The sequence below is a fragment of the Pan paniscus genome, chromosome 7 (genome assembly GCF_029289425.2).
Source record: "Pan paniscus chromosome 7, NHGRI_mPanPan1-v2.0_pri, whole genome shotgun sequence".
Taxonomy (NCBI): Eukaryota; Metazoa; Chordata; class Mammalia; order Primates; family Hominidae; genus Pan; species Pan paniscus.
This window is the reverse complement of record NC_073256.2, coordinates 136,488,294-136,509,810: the sequence shown is the minus strand read 5'-3', so window position 1 is coordinate 136,509,810 and position 21,517 is coordinate 136,488,294. Positions and strand designations below refer to the sequence as shown.

General features: G+C 37.6%; 1 protein-coding gene and 1 long non-coding RNA gene across 2 annotated transcripts in view; one reads left to right on the top strand and one right to left on the bottom strand.

Moving 5' to 3' along the window:
* COLEC10 (collectin subfamily member 10) overlaps nt 1–15,833 on the bottom strand; it is a 42,702-nt gene extending 26,869 nt beyond the window's left edge. The window contains exon 1 of the mRNA XM_003823324.5: nt 15,686–15,833. Within this exon, the coding sequence (XP_003823372.1) occupies nt 15,686–15,833 (148 nt within the window). The remainder of the gene's footprint in view (nt 1–15,685) is intronic.
* Nucleotides 14,333–20,178, top strand: LOC130541771 (uncharacterized). Its single transcript, XR_008955888.2, has 2 exons — nt 14,333–15,441; nt 19,880–20,178. It is a non-coding gene; the product is annotated as an uncharacterized LOC130541771 (long non-coding RNA).
* The last annotated feature ends 1,339 nt before the right edge of the window (nt 20,179–21,517 follow it).

Here is a 21,517-nt window from a genome sequence, read left to right as displayed (position 1 = left end):
TGTGAAGACTCATCCCAGAACACGTGACTTGAGCAGCTGGACCTAACTCAGCTTGAATCCCTTCCTGTTACGTGGGTCTATGAATTCCCCTGCTTTTCTCTGTGTGTTTGGTTGACGAGTGTAAGTTTGGTTTGTGTTGACCTCTTTCACTTGCAAACACGTTTCTTTACTAGTACAAACACTAGATAATGATTAGGAGAGGTTCCTTCCCAGGAAGAGGTCAAAGCCTCAGGAGAAGATGGACAAAGAAGCAGATAATTACTGCAAGAAATGCTGACAGTCGCTGCTGTGGGAGCACAAAGGAGGAAACACCTAACCCTACCTGCCCACACTTCAAACTCTCCACTACTCTTTGTCAGAAAGAAGTAAATAGGATCCTTTAGACTGAGCGCCACCAGAATGAACTTACATTGTAAGGTAAATACACAGAAAATAAGCTAAAATACAAATTTGTCCTTATATGAGGGCAGGCTGGTGCTAAAATGTCTTCGCCAATGAAATATTATGTGGATTTTTGTCTTCTGTTGAACTCCTTGTACCTCGTCAGTTCAGCTCACGTGTTACCTCCTCTCCCAAGGAGTCTTCTCAGTACAGATTTTCCTGCCTCCATCTCTGTCTTCAATGGTCAGAACTAAACTAACTCCCTCGAGGGAAATCCCCTCTCACTTTATAGCATCCTATTGCATTGTGTCATAGGTGATAAGACAGGTCAGGGATGATAGACTGTATTCCTAGCACTTGGCACAGAGTCTGAGAAGCAGTAAATAGGTGATTGCTCAATAATTGTTTTCAAAATAAAAGGAGTAACATCCTTAAAGACAAGGTAGATAAATGTGAGCTTAATGACAATACAGTCAAATGAGTTTGTAATTGATTGAAATGTCTTTCTCAATAATGGCTGATTAATGGATTGACTCCAGCCTGCTGGGAGGTCTGTGCTGATGGCCAATAATCTCATAAGGCAGCCCAGGTGGCAAATACACACACCACTGCCTCTACTGCTTCTGTCCACTCCATATTCTTCTTTCTTCTTCTAATTTACCTTTGTCTCTCAATATTACAGTCATGCTCTAATTTCCAAGGCTCAGTATCCGAATCAGCTTCCTCACTCTCATCTTGATTCTTATCATATGTTCACTCTCTCTTTCTTTTTCCTCCCATCCCTGCTGCTGTTATTTTACATCTTCCTGTCTTTATGCTGTAACCATATTCCTTACAGGTGATTCCTAAAGATTTTCATTGATGTATCTCAAGTGCCTAGAATAGTGTCTGTTCAATAAATTGTTCTTGAAATATCGGTTTCCTTGAATCTGAACTTCACTTTTCCCAACTATCTTGCAAATTAATCTTTATTAAATCATATTTCCATCATACTACTATCCAATTCAAAATGTTTCAACAGTTCCTCTGTGTTTATAGGCCACTTCAAACTAATTAGTCTAGTATGTGAACCTTCACAGGCTGGCATCAATGGAACTTTCCCATATTATTTTCTGACATTCTGATAAATGGCTCATTTAATTTATATACACTCATTACAACCCAGGAGTTTCTCTGCTGCACATCCTTCTATTCCTGTCCAACCTGTTTATTCATTGTTCATCAAAATGTCTTTCAGTTCCTGCCTCCATCGAAAAACATTTTTTCCATTTTCAATTAATCTGTTTAGAGAAGAATCTAAAAGTCATAAAAGGAAAGATAGACATATATAGCATATGAGAAATTCAAAGAGATATAAATACACAAACTTTATAAACGAATGATAAGGGAGAAAATCAAACACTAAGGCATAAAAAGTTAGTAATATTTTTAATATGCAAAGAGCTTTTGAAAATTGATTTGCAAAAAGGACAATAAAATAAAAATATCTAAAAATATAAGCAATAAATAATAGATGAAAATGTCCAGACTATTAGAGAAATATATGTATGTATAAGTCTATATCATATTTCATCATCAGATTCACATCCAAAGATGCTGTAAATGCAGATAGCTGAATGTTATCATTCATTGTTCTTGGCTATGTAAATTGCTACAACATTTCTGGAAAATACCTTGTCAATAATGATTAAAATAAAGAACATGCATACCCTAATTTGCCTTAGGCAACCTATTTTATAGGAGTAACAGTAAAAACAAATGGATAAATAAGAGTGTTTGTAGTGGCAAAAACAAAAACTGTAAACAAACAAAATGTATCATCATGGGACTGATTAAAAATAAAAGGATTACAGTAACATTACCATGATTAAAATTATATTCAAAATACATTATTATACTGATACTAAAAATAAGGAGTTAGCAAAAGCTCTTGGATATAGAGTGAGCTCCATGTTACATATAGAAAGTCTCTTAGGGAGTATTATATTTGTGTATGTATGACATCATTTAGAGAAGGAAGGAATAAATTAGAGAAAAGTATTAATACTAAGCTATTAATGATGTCTACAGGGGAGAAGAGGGTTCAGAGAGGGAAGGGTGATAGTAAAAAGAGATATCATTAGCTTTTTCTTTACATCTTCATTTTATACATCCTTACATATGTTACATGTTACAATAAGCACAGAACCTTCTTGCAACATAAAACATAAATAATAAATGATGTAAATGGAACTATGGCTCTTTATCTCTTTATAAATCCTACCCGCAAGTCCTGTCTCAAGTTAAATTGTAATTTCTCTGAATTTATTGATGGAGTTATTTCCTTGATAATTCACCATCTGGTTCCTTGTTACTACTTTCTAATTGTTGCCTTGGAGTATTATTTAAATAATGCAATATTATTTAACTGTTTGTATTAATGTCAAATATTTAATTAAAGTGTAAGTTCCTTGTGATAAGAACAGATATTCTACACTTTGCTCTTGACTGTTGTCCAAAAACTCACAATTTTCTTACTTGTTTGTTCGTTGGCCAATTTTTACTGCATTTCTACTAGCTGCCAAGCTGTGTTGTGTCCTAGGGATACAGGACTACCTTGGACAAGATATGATCTATGCCCAACAGTTTGGTGGGGTGGGAGGAGACACTGAACACAGTCTTTCAAACGAGTAGGTTACAACTGGCATCCAACAAAGCAAGGCTTTGGAAAGATCAATGACACAGGAGTCAGGAGACTTGGCTTTTAACTCATCCTGTGTTGCTTTCTCCCCAAATGACAAGATAAAATATCGAAGGAGAAAACAAAATGAATAGTTTTCATTTTCAATATTAACATGCTAAACAAATGCAAGGAAACACAATATGTAAGGAAATTAATTTATCTAATAAAAATATCAATGTCAATATGGATAATCACTAATATTTATGGGGTGCTTACTAGAGTCCAAGCCAGGTCATTGATGGGTGTGATTATTATCTCAACTCACCCCTTAATTGTGCCTCATCAATTCCAGGGACCCATGAACTTCATTTCCCCTTCAGCTAGTTCCTCTGCAAACTAGCAAAGAAAACAACTGAGGATTTCAAGTATCCTACAGTCTCTCCTATCTGAATTACAAAGTATCTTTTTTTGTCGTTTTCAAGCTTATTTGGCTTAAAAAGAATGATCACTTGGAGCCTGCAATTATTTTGCAGTCATTGCATGTCTGAGTAAGTGGGTGGGGGTGGGAGGGTGGGAACTAACACTGTACTTAATGAAAAATGCAACATTAAGTTTTGTTAGGCAGGTTTCCTTCTGCCTTCACATATCTTTCATTATTAAAATGCATTCTCAGCCAGGCCCATAGAAACAAAAACAAAGAGAAATCCCATCAATTCAGGACTAAGTGACATGCTTCTGCAATGCAATGCAGTTGTTAAGATCTGGGATCAAAGCGCTTGGTTCAAGTCCAGGCTCCATCACTGAAAGGGTATGGGACTTTAGCAACCCATTTAAATTCTTTAAGCCTCAGTTTGCTCATCAGTAAGTCAGAATAATGAAGTGCCTCCCTCACAGGGTTGCTGTGAGCAGTAAATGTGGTCATGCACATGAAGAGCTTAGAAGAGTGCTTAGAAGGTAGTGAGAGCTCCAGAATATTACATTATTACATTATGCCAGTAGCATCCAAGGGACCATGAGGAATTTCTAGTCACTAGAAATGAAAGAGGTACAAGGAAGAGGACAAGGGGGAAGGAAGTCTTTGTGAGACCTTACCCTGTCATGCAGATTTGCAACATCCTGGTTGGTGTGTGTGTATGTGTGTGTGTACGTTTTCCCAGAGCAGATTTATGCTTTTGGCATCTAAACATTTACAACACTCTGTATATGTAACATACAATATTCCTCTAAAACTCATTTCAGTACAAAGTGAGTTAGAAACAAATTTAAGGAGAAAGTGTAGTATTGTTATTAAATGTAGTTATTAGGTTGGTGTTAAAGTAATTGCAGTTTTTGCCATTACCTTTGATAACTGTATTATTATGTATACCAACATCTCAGTCTATGAACATCTCAAGTATCTGTGAGAACTGTAATATCCTCTTTGATAATAATCAATCACTAAATGAGACAAAATATAAAAACTGTAAGTCAAGATGATGGGCTACATGATTAGTTTTTCTAGAAAAATAATGCCTAAGAAATATTTATGATATCTATTTCCAACTGCCTGCTGGAATTTTCCATCGATGTTCACATGTAACTCAAACACAATTAAGAACTCATAATCTCCCAATTTTACTTCTGAAGTACCTCTCTATTGCACCCCGTTCTCTCTATTCCAACAGCCCTAATTCAACTCTTGTCTTTCATTTATGTCCCACTAAGACCTTCTCATATCCTTCAGCCTATCTTCAACCCTGCTAAGAGATTTCTCTGCCTAAGAAGCAAATCTAATGTTGTTCTACTCAAAGACTTCCATTGGCTCCTCTGGTTTAAACTATCATTTGGTTGACTGGATCAGATACAAACAATCTCACAACTTCTGCAAAATAACTATGAAAATTATGTGGAAAAGAAAACCCACTGTTCAATTAAAAGTAGGTTAGCAGATGACATGGTTTGATGTGTGTCCTCTCCAAATCTCATGCTGAAATGTAATCCCCCTTGTTGGAGGTGGGGCCTGGTAGGATGTGTTTGGGTCATGTAGGAGGATCTCTCATGCATGACTTGGTGCTTCTCTTGTGGTAATGAGTGGGTTCTCACTCTCAGTTTACACAGGATCTGGTTATTTGAAAGAGTGTGACACTATCGTCCTTTCTTTTGCTCTTCTGCCATGATTGTATATTTCCTGAGGCCCTCACCAGAAGCAGATGGTGGCACCAAACTTTTTGTACAGTCTGCAGAAGCATGAACAAAATAAACCTCTTCTTTATAAACTACCCCGTTTAAGGTATTCCTTCATATTATGGCAACATAAAATGGATTAATGCAGCAGACAAGTATAATAAGTTATTATTTATGTGGAAGCCATTGGTGCTAAAATAAAAAAAAGAATAATTCTGTGTTCTACCTTATTAAAATGTCAATCCTATCCACTGAAAAGGGGGCAGGATAACAGTTAGTTCCTCCTCCATTGAACATCCTTTGCTCTAAGACTCAGAGTCTTTCCTAACCAGAAAACTGAGTCAATAACTTTGTTGCACTGGTGGTGTTTTTTGATGCTATAGAATTCCATGCTCTACCCTCTCACTGCCCAGTCATTTTTCTACATTTCTAAAATTAAGACAAGAAAGGATATAAAAGAGGCAATCATATGACCCATTTTAGGAGATTATCTTCCCATTAATAAAGCCCTGTGGGCAGATGCTGGGACACCTTGGCAGTTGAGAATGCTGGACGTTTTAGTTTTGCATACACTCTTCTGTTCAGAGTTAAAATATTACAGAATCAAAAAGAGAGAGCAGAAAAAAATTTAACATTAGTGTGGCTAGGCCACATTAGAATAATACCAACATGGTATTGTCTCCCAAATCATGGAGAGGCAAAAAAAAAAAAAAATCATTCTCTACCCAGGCTAATCAAAATTTCGAGCTCATTTTAATTGGAAAGGTAAAATGTCATTTTAAGTGTGCTCCAATTGAGGAAAGCAGGTCATATCCCTTGCCTTTGTACATTTTATGTGAGCTTTATTTCAGAGTATTTTGTCTGTGGCTGTGGTCTAGCACTGGCTTTGCCCCAGAATCATTGGTGACATTGTCCAGCTTTGCCATTGAAGTGAAGCATGGTGCTAGGGTGACACTGATGAATCGGTTCCAGAGACTTTCCTTTATGGTGTATCAAAGTCCCCCCAACCCACGCACATTTCTTTGGGAGCTTTCACTTTTGCCTAGAGTATATTTTCACACTTGCTGCCACACTGCATCCCTCAACTTCCCATTGGACATATGGGCCTCCTTCTTTTGGTTGTCCTGTCATTTGGTCACCCAGTATGTGGTCTGATGAGAGAAAGATGACTTTTTCACAACTTTTGGCTCTGACTGGCAAAATCTTTTTCTAAATCCTGGTTCATTTCAGGCCAGGCAGAACCACACTATCAAAACTATTTTTGACTGCACTCAATGCTACAATGTCTTGCACATACACTTATCCCTGGGCAGCATCAAATAAATGACCTTCAAAATCTATAAGCTCTTGAATGCAGATAACAATAAGAGTTATCTGTTTAAAGAATTTTGTGTTGGCTGGGCATGGTGGCTCACACCTGTAATCCCAAAACTTTAGGAGGCCTAGGCGGGTGGATCACCTGAGGTCAGGAGTTCAAGAACAGCCTGGCCAACATGGTGAAACCCCATCTCTACTAAAAATACAAAAAATTAGCTGGATGTGGTGGCAGGTGTCTGTAATCCCAGCTACTCAGGAGGCTGAGGCAGGAGAATTGCTTGTACCTGGGAGGCAGAGGTTGCAGTAAGCAGAGATCATGCCATTGCTCTCCAGCCTGGGCAACAAGAGCAAAACTCCGTCTCAAAAAAAAAAAAAGAATTTTGTGTCCTCAGCACATCTATCCTGTCTTATTAAGATATGGCTGATTGGCTGGATGTGGTGGCTCACTCCTGTAATCCCAGCACTTTGGGAGGCCGAGGCAGGCGGATCACGAGGCCAGGAGATCAAGACTGTCCTGGCTAACATGGTGAAACCCCGTCTCTACTTAAAAAAAAAAAATTAGCCGGGCGTGGTGGTGGGTGCCTGTGGTCCCAGCTACTCGGGAGGCTGAGGCAGGAGAATGGCATGAACCCAGGAGGCAGAGCTTGCAGTGAGCCGAGATCGCGCCACTGCACTCCAGCCTGGGTGACAGAGCGAGACTCTGTCTCAAAAAAAAAAAAAAAAAGATATGGCTGATCATTCTTGAGATGAGATGACATCATCTCATTTAACAGAGCTCAGTTTCTCTCATCAGTTGGGTTGATTAGGGTCCTCTCTTCATAGTTAGGGAGGTAGAATGGGGGGCACAGGGTTTCTCCTCAGATAACTTTCTCACAACTGTGTGGTCAAATCGCATGCAAGAGCAGTATGCTTTAGTTTCCTTCTCCTTAAAATAAGGTTGATGATCCTTATCGGTGTCAGTTGAGCCTAAATAGAATAATGGATGAAACTTTGTAAATTCTAAAGAATGACTCCTGTTCATATAATTTGTTTAACAGATACAAGTGTCTTCCTGTGATCACAAGAGACCTAAACTGATGCTTCCAAGAACTGTTGAATCAAGATCAATAGCAGTAAATAATTTTTTAAAAACCCCACATTAGTTAGGCGCTACTTTACTTGAATCTCTGAGTGTCAGATTTTTACTGTGTATATGTACAATTCTTTTCTAAAAGAGCAGAGAAAGCTATAAAATATAATTTAAAGAATTGTATAAAATGATAGGCTATTGCACATCCAATGCCTAATGCAAAAAAACAGACAAACTGGTTATGGGTTGAAATATCATGAAGAAATGTGAAGAGTCTAACCACGCCACGCTAACAGAGTTACCAAGTTTCTACAAGTAGAATTTTATAAATATAAACAAGAGGAGTAAGAGAGAAAGAGAGAATTTGTGCCTGGCCTATATATCATCAATGACCCAAGGCCAGTAAAATAGCCTGCCTGTATGGCATAGACAGTAACTAAAGGAAAAGTTTCTTAAAGGAAGAAGGAAGAACGATAAACAGGAAACACAATCTCATTCTCCCTTGGGTTTTGCTCTCCCATGGTTTGCTCTTATTTACAGAGTCCCTGAGACTATTTCAAGTGCTAAGAGCTTTACACGGCTTAACTCATTTTTCCTCACCACATCCCTATGAAGAAGTAACACTATTATCATCCTCATGACTGATGAGAAATCTGAGGTTCAGTTTTCTGTGTTTTCACTCATGCAATCCCCATGACAACCCTAGGCGTATTTACCACTGTTATTTCCATTTTACTAATAAAGAACGCCAGGCTCAGTTGGAGAGCTACAGAAAGGAAGCAATATCAGCGAAGAGAAGAGGTGGTCTCAAGTTTGTGAGCTCTTGACAAATAAAAGTTGACTTTGGAGTAAGACTGAAAACAGGCAGAAAATTGCGATAAGTAGGAGAAAGGAGCAGTCTTTCCCTGGTATGTTTCTATTTGGGGAGCCGACTTTACAATCTATGAGCCTTTCTTTAGGAATGGGGGAGAGAGCTGTTGGTAACAAACAGTAGTGGAGAGTAGTGAAAGAAATGATAGGTAAGCTATATACTAAACATGTCTCAATTTTCAAAATAAGCATTTGAGGTGGGCAATATGATCTCCATTGTATTTTTAAATTTGTTTAATTTTTAATTTTTGTGGGTGCATAGTAGGTGTATACATTTATGGGGTGCATGAGATATTTTGGTACAGGCATGAAATGTGTAACAATGACATCATGGAAAACTGGGTATACTCAAGCATTCATCCTTTGTGTTACAATGTAATTATACTCTTTTAGTTATTTACAAATGTACAATTAATTTATTACTGGCTATAGTTCCCCTGTTGTCCTATCAAATATTAGGTCTTATTCATTCTTTCTATTATTTTTGTACCCATTAATTGTCTCTAGGTCCCCCCACTCCCCTTCCTAGCCTCTGTTAATCATCTTTCTATTCTCTATCTCCATGAGTTCAGTGTTTTGGCCATTTTATGGATGAAGACATTTAAGCTTAAGATCGTATAGCTAGGTAAGTGGCAGAGCTCAGATTCAAAACTATATATATACACGTTTATATATATATGTGTATATATATGTGTGTATATATATACGTGTATATATGTACGTTTTATATATATACATATATATACATATATAAAAGTCTATGATATATACATATAAAAGCCCATGATCTTCACATACATATAAATGCATATTACTATGATCTCTACTAGTGATTAATACATATCCAAATTATTATGTAAGAGAGTTGGAGAGAGACATGGCTTATTAAATTCATATTAAAATGAAACAAATCATTTTTTATCATTACCATTTAGTACTACTTCCTGATTCATCTTTACCTACACTTTTATTGACTGGAATTTTATTCTTCCTTTCATGACCTAAACTTGAAATGCCTTCTTAGTATCTACCTAAAGGAAAAGAGAGATGAAAAATTGTTCTAAGTATCGACACACTGAAATATAAAAGTTAAAAAAAAACTAACCACTGAAAATATTGGTCTGTCCTTATGCATAAAATACATATTAAAACACATAATGAAAGAATCTAGTGAATTAATACAATTAATAAAAAGTTTTGGGAAAACACCTAGTTGTTTACCCTTTCTGATAGTTACCAGAAAAGAATCAGCAACTTAACTTGCATCAAGGTGACTGAGCTAGAATAGTTCTGTGTCATGTTTATACATTGATCTCATGAACTCCTTTTCTAATGTTAACTTATAAAACCAACTAATCATTTTATGCTTAATGAGAAAGATATAAGGTGAGGAAAATGATGTAACATGGAAGAATGGAACAATGCCTGCTCCAAAAATCTGGAATCTGATTTCTAGTTCTAGTCCTGCTGCCTATTAGCAGCTGCATGACCTAGAACAAGTTATTTTACCTCTCTGGGCCTCAGTTTTCACAAAAAGTAAAAGTAACTGGAGTTAAACCAAATTATCCCTGAGGGTGACCTTACAGGTAGTAAGACTTCCAGTTTGAGTATGAAAAATATCTGGACTTTCCTGGGCATATCTGTCTATCCGTTTGGGGAAGTCACAAAATGTCCTATTTGTATTGGGGGCTGAGAAGTATCTTGGGAAATAATTCAAGTTGTGTCAATTGCTGGGATCCAGAGCCATGTCCAGTTAAATAGTGGATGGCCAAATAGAAATCTATTTTTCAGTTGCTAAGAGGTCTTCTGAGAAAGGAATTATCCCAGAGGATAGGGGTGAGTGCTGTAAGGCTTTACTCATGGCATAGCCTCTCTCATCAGAGAGGAGCGGCAACCGGGCAGAGCTTGTATTGTCTGACACTCAGGTGTGTGCTCTGGAGTTCCACAGGGACCAAGGGGGGTTTAAGTAAAAAGACTGAAGTAGCCATTTCCTCTGGCCCCGTAAAACACTGAGGTGCCATCAACACTGTGTAGGGGCCTCTCTGGCTTGCTAGTGGGTTTAGCAGGTTGATTGGAACATAGGGCCCAACTAGAACTTAACTGGGTTTTAATTTCCTCTTCTGGCTCTGTGGCCTTGAGCTAGTGACTTAATAATTCTTACCTCAATTCCTTCATCTGTTCAATGGGAATGATAAAGTCTTTTTTTCTCAAAAGTCCATTGAGATAATAAAGTATTTTTCCTCAAAGTTCACTGAGATAATAAAATCTTTTTGCTCAAAGTCCATTGAAATAATTAAATTTAAACATGGTTGTCAAGCACTCACACAGTGCTGGGTGAATGGCAGCTACTCAATGTGTGCTCAGCTACTCAATGTGTGCTCAGCTACTCAATGTGTGCTAGCAATCTTGCTCCTGTCACCCCATTGGATGTGGTGATTAGAGTCATGCTGAAAGGGAAAGAGCTTTGCTCTGCCTTGTGGTTTGATCACAGGCCACACGTGTGGAGGAGTCATGATGGTTACCCATGGGAATCACAGTGTCCTCAGAAGCGTCAGAAAGGCTTCCTTAGTGAAGGAGGCAGCAGTGTGTTAGTGGCTAGGCAGAGACAGAGGCACCTGGGAAGCAGAGGCACTATTGTAATTAGGAGAAAAGCAGTGGCCCCTGGCAGGGAGGTTCTTAGGTTGTTGGAGAAGTGGCACAATGGCCATGGCCCCCAGGAATAGTCCTTTTTTGGGAGCATGTGCAACAGTTTTTAGCAACTTCAGGACATACTTAGAGGATATTTTGAAAGAGTTGTGTTAATAGAATAATACCTCAAATTAAAATGTTGGGGGTCTTTCATGGAAAATTTGGGTAGAGTCATTTAATCAAAAATACGTATTGAGCACCCACTATGTGTCGGGAGCTCTTCTAGGTTTAGAAAACCATGCTCAGCAAGAAGGACTGGTATCCTTGTCCATTCGGGAAGCTTGCACTCCAGGACTGACTCTACATGCATCAATACACAAGATATTTTCACTTAGTAATAAGCCTGTGAAAATAAAACACCATGGGAACTATGACAAAGAGTACAGGGGTAGGTAGGCAGGGCCTTGCTGCACAGATGGCGTTTGAGCTAAGACCTCCATGAGGAGAAGGAACTATCCTTGGGAAGATCTGGGTAAGTGTGGGCCAGGCAGAGGAGCCATCAAGAGCCAAGGTCCCGAGTCAGGAAGGAGAGCCAAGACCAGCATGCCCATTGAAAAGCAAAAGTGAAAAGAGCAGTTTGAAATGATATGGGAGAAGCTGAGAGAAGCCAGTTGGAAACAAGACCTTGTAGGTCACACACACAAAAATGTCATTGAAAAGGCCCTACTAAAAAGCTAGCAAACATCAAAATAAGCAATAGGGTAAAATAACATTATTTCCAAACAAATTAATGAAGTAATGAAGTTGATTATCAAAGAGGAGATATGCCATCATTTTCAGCATACTTTAGTACCCAAGACAATGCCGGGCTGTGAGGTTTCGTGATGTCATGTTCTTTGACTTTGCCCTGTACATTTTTTTAATCACCAAAATGTGACTGGGGGACTGCATTTTCAAACCTGATGTATAACTAGTATAAACTAGTGGATGTCATGAAATGACGCTGGACTTGGAGCCAGAAGGCCCAGGGTCAAGTTCAAGTTGCAAGATTCCACCTGCTGAAAGAACTCGGGCACTTCCCTTGGCCCCGCTGGAATTGTTTCCTTAGGTCTAAGTTTAAAGAAATTGGTACCACATAGGGAAATTGTGGAAATTAAACAAGACAATGATTTTAAAGGTCCTTGAAAATTGTAAAGCATCATCCACATTTATTGGTTAAAATCATTTTTAACATGTTTTGTTTAAAACTTGTCTCTCTTTTGCTTTGTGTCCATTTATTTTTCTTTTAAATTTTTTATGGATACATAATAGCTGTACATATTTTATCGCTGTTATTTTCAAGGGAGACCACTAGAGGTCAGAATTTCACATAAATTATTTAAAGAAACCACCAAGATGGGGGAAGAGGGAGAAAAAAAGTGAGAGAAAGGGAGAGAAGGAGAGAGAGAAAGGGGGGGGGGGAGAGAGAGAGAGAGAGAGAGAGAGAGGGAGAGAGGGAGAGGGAGAGAGAGAGGGAGGGAGGGAGGGAAGGAGGGGGGAAGAGAGAGAGGGAAGGAGGGGGAAGGAGAGAGAGAGAGAGAGAGCGCGAGAGAGAACATTTCATTTTCCTATTAGGTAACATAAATGATAAGTTTAAGGCATAGAAAGAAAAATAATGATGGCTTGCAACAGAGTCATTTTGATAACTTATTCTCAAAATTGTTACTTAACAGACTTAGATAGGGAGAGAAGGAAAAGATAAAATAGAATTTGTTAAAATTTCTATTGATGATGTCTGTACAGCTTAAAGTTCACGTTGGTTATCATAATTCTTAAAAGAGGTCTGTGATGAAGGCTCATTTTGCAAATGAAGACACTGAAGTGTAACAGATGTAACAACATGCTGAAGATAATCAGATTGACTCCAGTGCCTTTCTTTCCACTAAACCATGTCTGAGAAATAAGACTTTAAAAATAATATCTGTATATTGGTCAATATATTCTATGATTGGTTAGCATTACTGGGTTTTCACAAATGGCATTCTGCAATTCTAAATAATTCATTTAGTTTTCACTCTCCCAGATGAATTTAGGGAAAATTCATTTCACTATCTGTTTCCCAGAGTATCTAGAAACTTCTGAGCACTGTGCTGCAGTGCTAGTAAATACAGTAATGAGATGATTAGCCATGGAGAAAAGTATTAAGACTAGCTTGATCTTAGGGGAAAAATATTGAAAAAACAGTAATAACGCAGACCTTTAAAACACTTACTTAACCATCATACTATTCTTTTTAATTTTGTAGAGGTAAATATACATATCTGCCTTATTTTGGAGTGGGGAGGGGTTGTCACAGTATTCATGAAGGAACAAGGTAGAGTAGATGGCAGTTTACATATATATATATATATATATATATATATATATTTTTTTTTTTTTTGAGATGGGGTCTCACTCTGTTGTCCAGGCTGGAGTGAAGTGGCATGATCATGGCCCATGCAGGCTCAACTGTCTGGACTTAAGCAATTCTCCTGCCTCAGACGTCCAAGTAACTGGGACTACAGGTGTGCACCACCACACCTGGCTAATTTTTAAAAAATTATTTTAATTTTTTGTAGAGATGGGGTCTCTTTATGTCACCCAGGCTGGTCTCAAACTCTTGGACTCAAGTGATCCACCTGCCTTGGCCTCCCAAAGTGTTAGGATTGCAGGCAACACACCTGGCCCACTGTTCATATCTTAAGAGAAGGTATCATGTCTTGGTTTCTGGTGTACCCATATCATCTAGCATGGTGCCTAGAGCACAGGAAAGGCAGTGATGAATATACTCATGTTGCTTTAGGTGCATTTAGGTGTGTAGGAAATTTTCAAAGAAAAAGCATAAATTGGTGCCGGCCTCAAGAGTTTGTAATAGAATACAAAGCTTGGTATGTAGATGCGAGAGCTAGGACAGGTTACTTATCTTAGCTTCCAACCCCTAGCATCTAACATGATGCCTGGATCTTAGTGGGTGTTCAGTACATTCCAGGATCATGGATTTCTTTATTAAGAACAAAATTTATTAAATTTTATTAAGAATTTATTTTATTAAGAATTTTATTAAGAATAAAATTTTATTAAAAATAAAATTTGGAGTCCATGTGATACAGTTTCCAGGCTCTGGATGAAGAAGAGGAAATCACACCCAAGAACATAACAGACTTAGTTCTAGAACCCACGGTTCTAGAGCTCCGCTTCCCAAGTCCCTCTCCCCAGGATCACTCACTTCATTTTGTCACACTCTGGCTTGTAATTATCTCATAATGTCTGCACATGCTCAGGAGGAAAGTTAATGAGATTTCCACTGTTTGAAATTTTAACAGGGTTTCTAATGGGAAAATGGGAAGGGAGAAGTTTTCTATTAGGTAAAAAATAGTGCTATTCTCAAATGGATTCTCCCATTTGCAGGGACAAGGAAAACTTTAATTTTCGATGCCTCCATGACACCCCAGGAATAATCTAAAGTTTCCTATACTCTAAGGAAACTTCAGTAACGGTTTTAAGCAAATACTTTATTTCTAATCAAAACTTTCTTTCTGAACATTTGCCCTCGCATTATTCATTTATTCACCCAAGAAATTATTTGGAAGCTCTAAGGTCTCATTGTTCCTCACAGCATTTATTTTATTGTATCAAAGGTTAAAACTTGGATTGCAATCTTAGAGGAAAATTAATTCAGTGATTAAGAAAAATGCACTTTAAGCAATACACATTTAAATAACTGACAGGCATGGGGCAATGTATTTCTGAATTTTGTTTTTTGGAAGAACACTTTTTTCTACTTAAAATTTTAAGCAGCTGCAATTCTTCTACCCTATAGCCTGGAGAAACAGCATGAATTACTAATAAGGGAGCACCAATCTGCAGTGCAGTGACCACTTTCAGAACAAAAGGGTGAAAGCTAAACCCAGAAAAATAGATTTTTTTAAATCTACTAGTTGCTTAAAGCATATTTGGACCTTGGCTGTACTTGAGAACATTTTGCAATATTCTACCATTCTTGAGCAGAAGGCATTTGGCCCCAGAGACTACACTTCCAAATAAAGAAATGTTCATTTATATACTACCTTCAATGCTTGACAAAATGTTTCCATCCTCTACGTTGGAACTCAGGATCCCATTAACTTATGAAATATATGTTTAAGATTTAAGTTTTATGTTACTGACCTTTTGCTTAAACAGCTTTACCAGCATCAGTATTAGAAAGGAGGAGAATACAAACAGTGCAATAATAGAGATGCTTTTAAGGAAGGAAAGGACTTCTGAAGACTCATGCCTGGATTGTGCATCTGCCCCGGAGCAGAATGGAACAGGGAATTTCCCCCTGCCCTGGGTAATTTCCCTCAGATCTCTGTCCTGGGTTTCCCCTTCCCAACATCCTCTTACCTAACATCAAGGGAGAGCTTTAAATAAGTAACAGACCAGATCTGGAAAATCCTGATTTTCCAAAATAGAAGGAAAGTGGGAGGAAACTAGGGAGGAGAGAAGAGAAAGTCATTGAAATCTAGGAAGGGGTTCAGAGATGAGGGAAGATATCATATTTATTATACATGAAAATTGTGGTTTTCTTTCCTCACCTTTGGGTCCTGGTGAAATTGTGTGTGTGGCACAGACTTCAGCGGTAGGACGGCTATCAATATCCAGACCCAGACTCTGAATTTGCAAAAGAAATAGTACCAGGAGGATAAATTGGTTTCTTCGAAGCAAGGATGCAAAGCCATTCATTGCTGTGGTTCCTCAGAAAAGGGTCTCCCAGAAATGCCAAATAAACAGCTTTATTTTAAATAAAACCTCCTGCTTTGGGGAAGAAGGGGAAGTATTTGGAACACACATTCCAAAAAGGGCTACAGAGACAGGAAGGAAGCATACCCTAGGTTGTTTATTTTCTCAGTGCTCCAAATGGACCATACATTGTCCAGACTGTTTATTTTCAAGTGACAACAGTTTATTGAAAATTATCTCTGAACTCCAGTGTGCATGTCAGTAGAAACATCCCCAAGAGCAAAGAAGATAGAGATGCCTTCTGCTGAGTACTTGAGCTGACAATTTAATAGGCTATATTGCATTTAAACGCTGAGTTTCAGAAAGGTTGTGAACCAGAGAGGTCTTCAGTTAGCAACATGTTATGCAAACACCGTGCATGGCTTTGAGCTTTTCATAAGGTGATATTTATTACCTGCTTGTGCCTGTTGAACACTAATGCTTCCAATGCCCTCCATGACCTTCTTACTCTTGCTACCAAGATTATTCTCTTGTGATTAAATTCAAAAGGAAAGAACAACCAGCTTTTCTGTGAAGCAACTTGGTGATAAGTATTAGGAATATTAAAATGTTTATTACCTTTGGCCTAGTTTATAGCTTTTAGCCTTTCTGGTACACTATCTCAAGGAAATATTCTGAAATGTGGGCAAAGCTTCATTTGAAGGGATGTGGCAGAAAGGCGAAAGGCCTTCAATTGCCTAACAACGTGTTAACAGTGGGCAAATTATGGTAAAATATATGAGAGTGTATGACATGACAATTTTATTAAAACTGTGTTTTCAGCAAGTCTTTTATAAAATAAGGGGGAAAAGCTTGTGGTATTATGTTTCATAAAAAGCTCAACAGATTTAGATGTAGAGTATGTAGATCAGATACAGATATAGATACAGAGATCAGGATCTCTATCTATTCCACAAACCTGTAACCTGTACAAATAGTATGGGCATAGTAAGATATTGGAAGATTGGAACCAGAATCACATATATTGGAGAGGCCCCTTACCTTCTCCATTCTTGAACAGCATCTCAACTAAGAGTTAGGTGAAAGGGATTTTGGACCTGCTTTCCTTGAAATTGGAAAAGAAAGATGTTACAGATCCTGATACAGACTGACTGCTGAAAAAATATCCCTAAGAGATGTCGTTACAAGTAACCATCAATCCAAGAAATACAGGTGCATTAGTTTCCTAGGGCTGCCATAACAAAGCACCACAAACTGAGTGGCTTACAACAGCGGCCGGGTGGCTAAAACCAGTGCCAACCCTTTTGGCACCAGGGACCAGTTTGGTGGAAGACAATTTTTCTATGGGGAAGATGGGGAAATACTTTCAGGATGATTCAGGCACATTACTTTTTCTTTTTCTTTTCTTTTCTTTTCTTTTTTTTTTTTTTTTTTTTGAGATGGAGTCTTGCTGTTGCCCAGGCTGGAGTACAGTCGCATGATCTCGGCTCACTGCAACCTCTGCCTCCCAGGTTCAAGCGATTCTCGTGCCTCAGCCTCCTGAGTAGCTGAGATTACAGGTGTACACTACTGCACCTGGCTAATTTTTTGTATTTTTAGTATGGTTGGGGTTTCACCAGGTTGGCCAGGCTGGTCTCCAACTCTTGATCTCAAATGATCCACCCACCTTGGCCTCCATAAGTGCTGGGATTGCAGGTGTGAGCCACCATGCCTGGCCTCAAGCACATTACATTTATTGTACACTTTATTTTTATTATTTACATTGTATTATATAATGAAATAATTATACAACTCACTATAATGTAGAATCAGTGGGAGACCTGAGCTTGTTTTACTACAACTAGATGCTCCCATTTGGGGATGATGGGAGACAGTGGCAGACCATCAGACATTAGATTCTCCTAAATATCAGGCAACCTAAATCCCCACATGCACAATTCACAATAGGGTTTGTGCTCCTATGAGAATCTAATGCCGCTGCTGATCTGACAGGAGGTGGGAACTAAGGCAGTAATGTGACTGATGTGGGCGCAGCTGTAAATAGAGATGAAACTTCGCAGGTTCACCCACCGCACACCTCCTGCTGTACAGCCGTGCTCCTAACAGGCCACAAACCGATACCAGTTCGTGGCCTGGGGACTGGGGACCCCTGGCTTAAACAGCAGAAATTTGCTTTGAGGTATTGGGGATCAGAACTTCAACACATGAATTTTGAGGTGGGAGGAACACAATTGAATACATCACAACAGGCTTATAGTATAACTGACTGATTTTTTCGTAAGCAGTACAGGGAAGGAAACTAGCACTGATTGAATAGTCATTATATACAGGCTGAGAGCTAGTCTCAACTTGCGTTTATCTCATTTGGTCTCAAAATAGTCCTGTGGATTAGATAGTAGTCCTTTCATTTTGCAAACAAAGTAGCTGAGGCTCAAAGAAATTAAGCAGTTTGAGTAAGGTCATCCATTGAAAAAGTGACCAAAAAAAAAAAATCAAATACAAATTATTTCCCCAAATCCTGCTTTTAAAATACTATTTGGTTTCCATAAAGATGAACATTCTCAAGCATTGAGGATGCATTAATTTTTCACAAACACTTAAAATGTCCAAAGTGGATGCATTTGTCAGGTTAACAGTGATAGAAAAATAGTGAGAATTGAATGATGTTAGAAACCTAAAATTTTACATGTGTCATAGCCAGTTATGTGACATAGAGCAAATCACATAATGTCAATTGCCACTAGGCATGTAAAATGAGTTTGGACTTCATATTTAACATTGTTTCTAAATTCTATGATTCTAAGAAAATTGATACTCTTTAAATTGTTTAGACTACCCTAAGTCTATTTCACTATTTGTTTATTTTCAAACATTTCCTGGCATACAATAAGAATAGAATCATTGCATTTATATATAGAAATTAACTGGTAACCATTTCAAACAAACAATAGTCCTTAAAAAATTTTCTTGGCATATTCTACCCCCCTCCTTTTTTTACTCAATAAAGCATATAAATACATTCCTATATAATGTGTACAATACTACATCAAAATTTAAATTGCTACAGAGAATTCACATATTTTATATAAAACATTATTTAATTTTAAAATGGGAAAGATTATTGAATACATAAAGTGGTTAAATTATGTTAAGTATATTGTCTTTAGTGTGCAAAAAAATAGTGCTTCCCAGAAAGGTTTCTACTGACATTTAAAAGGGTTCAGTCTTGTTTATTCAGAAAATGAAGTCACTGAGAACAACAAGCCAACACTGTTTTTGCCTTAAAACGTGGTTTTAAAATAGACAACAAGCCAATCAAGTTTACAGATGGCATAATAGTGGAAGAGGTTAATGGTAAATCTAAAAAGAAAAGAATTAGTAGCTAGTTTATAAAACTGTCTTCATAGTTCTACTTTTTTCTGACTGCTTTTATCTTTCATTTCCCAAGATATTGGAATTCCAGGCTTAGCTTTGTGTTTGTCCAAATATGACATGTCATTAAAGTAAATAACAAGTGATATTTGCCTCGTTATTCCTCTACTCTTTTCTTTTCTTTTTTTTGTGAATTGAATTGTGGCCTTAAAAAAATATATATATATCCACATCTAACCCAGGAACCTGTGAACATGACCTTATGTGACAAAAGGGTCTTTGCAAACATAATTAAGCTAAGAGTCTCAAGATGAGATCATCCTAGATTATCTGGGTGGACCCTAAATCCAGTGACAAGGGTCCTTAGAAGAGACACCCAAAGGAGGGAGACAGAGATGAAAGGAGAAGGCCAGGTGAAGACCGAGGCAGAAATGAGAGTTACGCAACAACAAACTAAAGAATGGGCTTGCAGCCACCATAAACTGTCAAAGGCAAGGACTGCTTCTCCCCTACAGGCTGCAGAGCAGAGTTCTCTACTACCTACAGCTTGATTTTGTACTTGTGGCCTTGAGAAGTATGAGATAATAAAGGTCTGTTGTATTAAGGCACCAAGTTTGGGGTAACTTGTTATGGCAGCCCTAAGAAACTAACACCATTCTTGTGCTCTTCATCCACAGTAACTGGAAGAAATGACACATCAAAACGTTTGCTCAGTGCCTGACAGAGACCCAGCAACATCTGTTCTTGTGCATTTTAATGATCATGCCTCCAGCTTCCTGATATTTTCCTGAAAGGAAAATAAATTCCAGGATACGAAAAAAGCATATCCTAAGGCAGAAGTATTTTACTAGTTAAAACAGCATAGCAATACAATGACAACCTCATCTCCAGAAGGGATTTCTTGACAAATTGATATAACTCAACTTTGGACTTGGTTTCAGCTTTGTCCATTCAAATAAGTAATTAGTGGATTAAAGTCCTCTCTTGTGAGTTAATTTAACTTTATACAGTTTGTAAAAAATGAAAATTAGTAGAATGACTTTTAAAATAACGCATTTAGAAAGTAACATGCAAACACATAATAATTTCTTTTTTACATTTCAAATTTCATATTTTAAAACCGCATTTAAAAAATCAAGGCTAGGCACAGTGGCTCAAGACCAGCCTGGCCAACATGGTGAAACCCCGTCTCTACTAAAAATACAAAAATTAGCCAGGCATAGTGACACATGCCTGCAGTACCAGCTACTCGGGAGGTTGAGGCAGGAGAATCACTTGAACCCGGGAGGCGGAGGTCGCATTGAGCCAAGATCATGCCACTACACTGCAGCCTGAGCAACAGAGTGAGACTCCGTCTAAAAAGAAAAAAAAAAAATCAAATATTCAACCTGGGAAAGCTGACTTTTTAAAAAAAAGTCAAATGGTTTTAACAGGCTTATGAGACAAAATCAGAAGCCTCCCACTGTTTGTTCTCCACTCTTGAGTCTTACTCCTATAAGAATACTATTTGAATTATTTTAGTGCTTCTTAATTTATCTCCTTTGTATTTTTGAGTAACACACTGATACTCTTGTTTTTATTTTTTTTCAGTTTAGATACTCATTGACTTCTAAATATGGAAGATGGAGATGTCTCTCTCATTCCTAGGTCTACATCTTCCACACACATTTTCCTTCTTTTAATCCTAGTAACTTCATATTATAATTTTAATCCAATAATGTTTATAATATAATGGGCCTGTAACAATTATTCACAACAGGGGCACATAGTACATTATGATTACATTGTGTTTCATGTACTAATTTTGTTTCTCCCTAGGTTTAATAATTGTGGTGTTGGTTTTTTTTGCATAGGTTTCTATGTACCAAACCCATCATAACTACCAATTATTTGAGATTTGTCAGTTTTGTAGAAATGTAAAGTCTTCTATTAGTTTCCTTTACCTTTCTTAGAAATTTCTTTGGGAACCCTCAAACTTATTGCTTCATTAAGATTGGAAGGCTTGTCAGCAAGCTGTTATCCTGAGACTTAACTTGACTATTTTCTAGGAATTGGTATTATTATTATACAATTCCTTTTCTGATATCTGCATCTTTTTTTTTTCTTGGTTTCATCCTTCATTTTAATATAGTATGTCTTCTAGTAGTTTCCTGAAAGACAGTGGACTTCAGATAAATTTTTGAGACATTGCAAGTCTAAAAATATAGTAATTGTACCTTCAAATTATGTGATATTTTGGCTGGGTATGGGATTCCAGTATGAAAATAATTTTTACCCTGAGGTGTAAAGATATTATTCTATTTTCTTTTAGCTTT